Source organism: Geospiza fortis, unplaced genomic scaffold, assembly GCF_000277835.1.
Source record: "Geospiza fortis unplaced genomic scaffold, GeoFor_1.0 scaffold992, whole genome shotgun sequence".
Classification (NCBI taxonomy): Eukaryota; Metazoa; Chordata; class Aves; order Passeriformes; family Thraupidae; genus Geospiza; species Geospiza fortis.
This window is the reverse complement of record NW_005054625.1, coordinates 173467-175735: the sequence shown is the minus strand read 5'-3', so window position 1 is coordinate 175735 and position 2269 is coordinate 173467. Positions and strand designations below refer to the sequence as shown.

The window sequence follows — 2269 nt, the reverse complement described above, 5'->3', positions numbered from 1 at the left end:
CCTTTAGAGGGACATTGGGGTGCCCCTCAAAGGGACATTGGGGTGCCCCTCAGAGGGACATTGGGGTCCCCTATAGAGGGACAGTGGGGTCACCTTCACAGGGATATTGGGGACAGCCCAGGACAGGAGTTTGGGGCTGTAGGGACCCCCAAATAGGTGTTTGTAGGGTCAGCAGTCGGGTGGCAGTGACCCAGTGGAGGTGGCTGGTGACAGAGAGGACAGGGCTGGTGACAGATGGGATGTGAGGATGGTGACACAGAGGACAGGGCTGGTGACACAGAGGACAGGGCTGGTGGCAGCCCCCACAGCTGCCCCCAAGCGTGGGGGTCCCACCCCAGGGGACGAACCCAGGGTGACACCAACCTGGGGGTGCCAGTCACACCAATCTCGGGGTGCCAGTGACACCAACCTGGGGGTGCCAGTCACACCAATCTCGGGGTGCCAGTGACACCAACCTGGGGGTGCCAGTCACACCAATCTCGGGGTGCCAGTGACACCAACCTGGGGGTGCCAGTCACACCAATCTCGGGGTGCCAGTGACACCAACCTGGGGGTGCCAGTCACACCAATCTCGGGGTGCCAGTGACACCAACCTGGGGGTGCCAGTCACACCAATCTCGGGGTGCCAGTGACACCAACCTGGGGGTGCCAGTCACACCAATCTCGGGGTGCCAGTGACACCAACCTGGGGGTGCCAGTCACACCAATCTCGGGGTGCCAGTGACACCAACCTGGGGGTGCCAGTCACACCAATCTCGGGGTGCCAGTGACACCAACCTGGGGGTGCCAGTCACACCAATCTCGGGGTGCCAGTGACACCAACCTGGGGGTGCCAGTCACACCAATCTCGGGGTGCCAGTGACACCAACCTGGGGGTGCCAGTCACACCAATCTCGGGGTGCCAGTGACACCAACCTGGGGGTGCCAGTCACACCAATCTCGGGGTGCCAGTGACACCAACCTGGGGGTGCCAGTCACACCAATCTCGGGGTGCCAGTGACACCAACCTGGGGGTGCCAGTCACACCAATCTCGGGGTGCCAGTGACACCAACCTGGGGGTGCCAGTCACACCAATCTCGGGGTGCCAGTGACACCAACCTGGGGGTGCCAGTCACACCAATCTCGGGGTGCCAGTGACACCAACCTGGGGGTGCCAGTCACACCAATCTCGGGGTGCCAGTGACACCAACCTGGGGGTGCCAGTCACACCAATCTCGGGGTGCCAGTGACACCAACCTGGGGGTGCCAATCACACCAATCTCGGGGTGCCAGTGACACCAACCTGGGGGTGCCAGTGACACCAATCTCGGGGTACCAGTGACACCAATCTGGGGGTGCCAGCTGAGCCCCCACCCCGTTTTTAGGGAGGGGGGGCCCTGCCCAGCCCCCAGGGCAGGGGTTTGGCACAGAACAGTCGGGTCCAGGCCCCTCTGAGCCGTGGTGGGAGGAGAGGCCGAGCCCACCTGGCTGGTAAGTGGGGGGACCCCTCCTCGCCTGGGGGGGTGCAGGGTCCTGTCCCCATGGCCAGAGAGCAGAGAAGGCTCTGGAATGTCCTCAGGGCTTGGGGCAGAGCTCAGCCCAGAGAGACGAGAAGGTTCTGGAAGGTTCTCAGGGCTTGGGGCAGAGCTCGGCCCAGAGAGACGAGAAGGTTCTGGAAGGTTCTCAGGGCTTGGGGCAGAGCTCGGCCACGCGCTGGCGCAGGTGGAAGGCGAACTCGAACATGGTGGCAGCCAGGCTCTGGTGGATCAGGTACCTGGGCAGGCGACCCTGGGGACACAGGACAGGGACACGAGGCCCTGAGGGACCATTTGGAGCTGGGGATTGTCCCCGTCCCACCCTGGGGGGTTGCAGGGACACAGAGCCATGAATGAGGGCTGGGGGCTGGTCCCATCCCGCTCCAGGGTGTTGGGGCTGGGGGCTGCATCCAGCCTGGCCTGGGCAGCTGCAGGGACAGAGGTGAGGGCAGGGCTGGGGGATGTCCCCCATCCCACCATCCTATCCCATCCCATCCTGTTCCAGGGGTGCAGCAGCCATGAATGAGGGTTGGGGCTGCCCCTATTCCATCCCACCCCATCCTGTCCCACCCCAGAGGGATCCAGGGGTGCAGGAGACAGCAATATGGTTGGGGCTGGGCTCTGCCCTCATCCCATCCCATCCCATTCCATCCCAGAGGGATCCAGAAGCCATGAATCAGGATTGGGATTGGGGTCTGCCCCCATCCCACCCCATCCTGTCCAATCCCATCTCATTCCAGGGATGCAGGAGCCA

At 63.6% G+C, this 2269-nt stretch overlaps 1 protein-coding gene across 2 annotated transcripts in view; it reads right to left on the bottom strand.

Annotated features, from left to right (window-relative positions):
- Nucleotides 1-367: 367 nt before the first annotated feature.
- STARD3 (StAR related lipid transfer domain containing 3) overlaps nt 368-2269 on the bottom strand; it is a 15120-nt gene continuing 13218 nt past the window's right edge. The window contains exons 14-15 of one of the 2 annotated variants that reach the window (XM_031064751.1): nt 1631-1768; nt 368-1576 (exon numbers count right to left, since the gene is read on the bottom strand). In XM_031064751.1, coding sequence (XP_030920611.1) covers nt 1664-1768 — 105 coding nt within the window. In that variant the 3' untranslated portion in view covers nt 368-1576; nt 1631-1663. Of the gene's footprint in view, nt 1769-2269 lie in introns of both variants that reach the window. The other variant, XM_005430384.3, reaches the window with a different exon arrangement.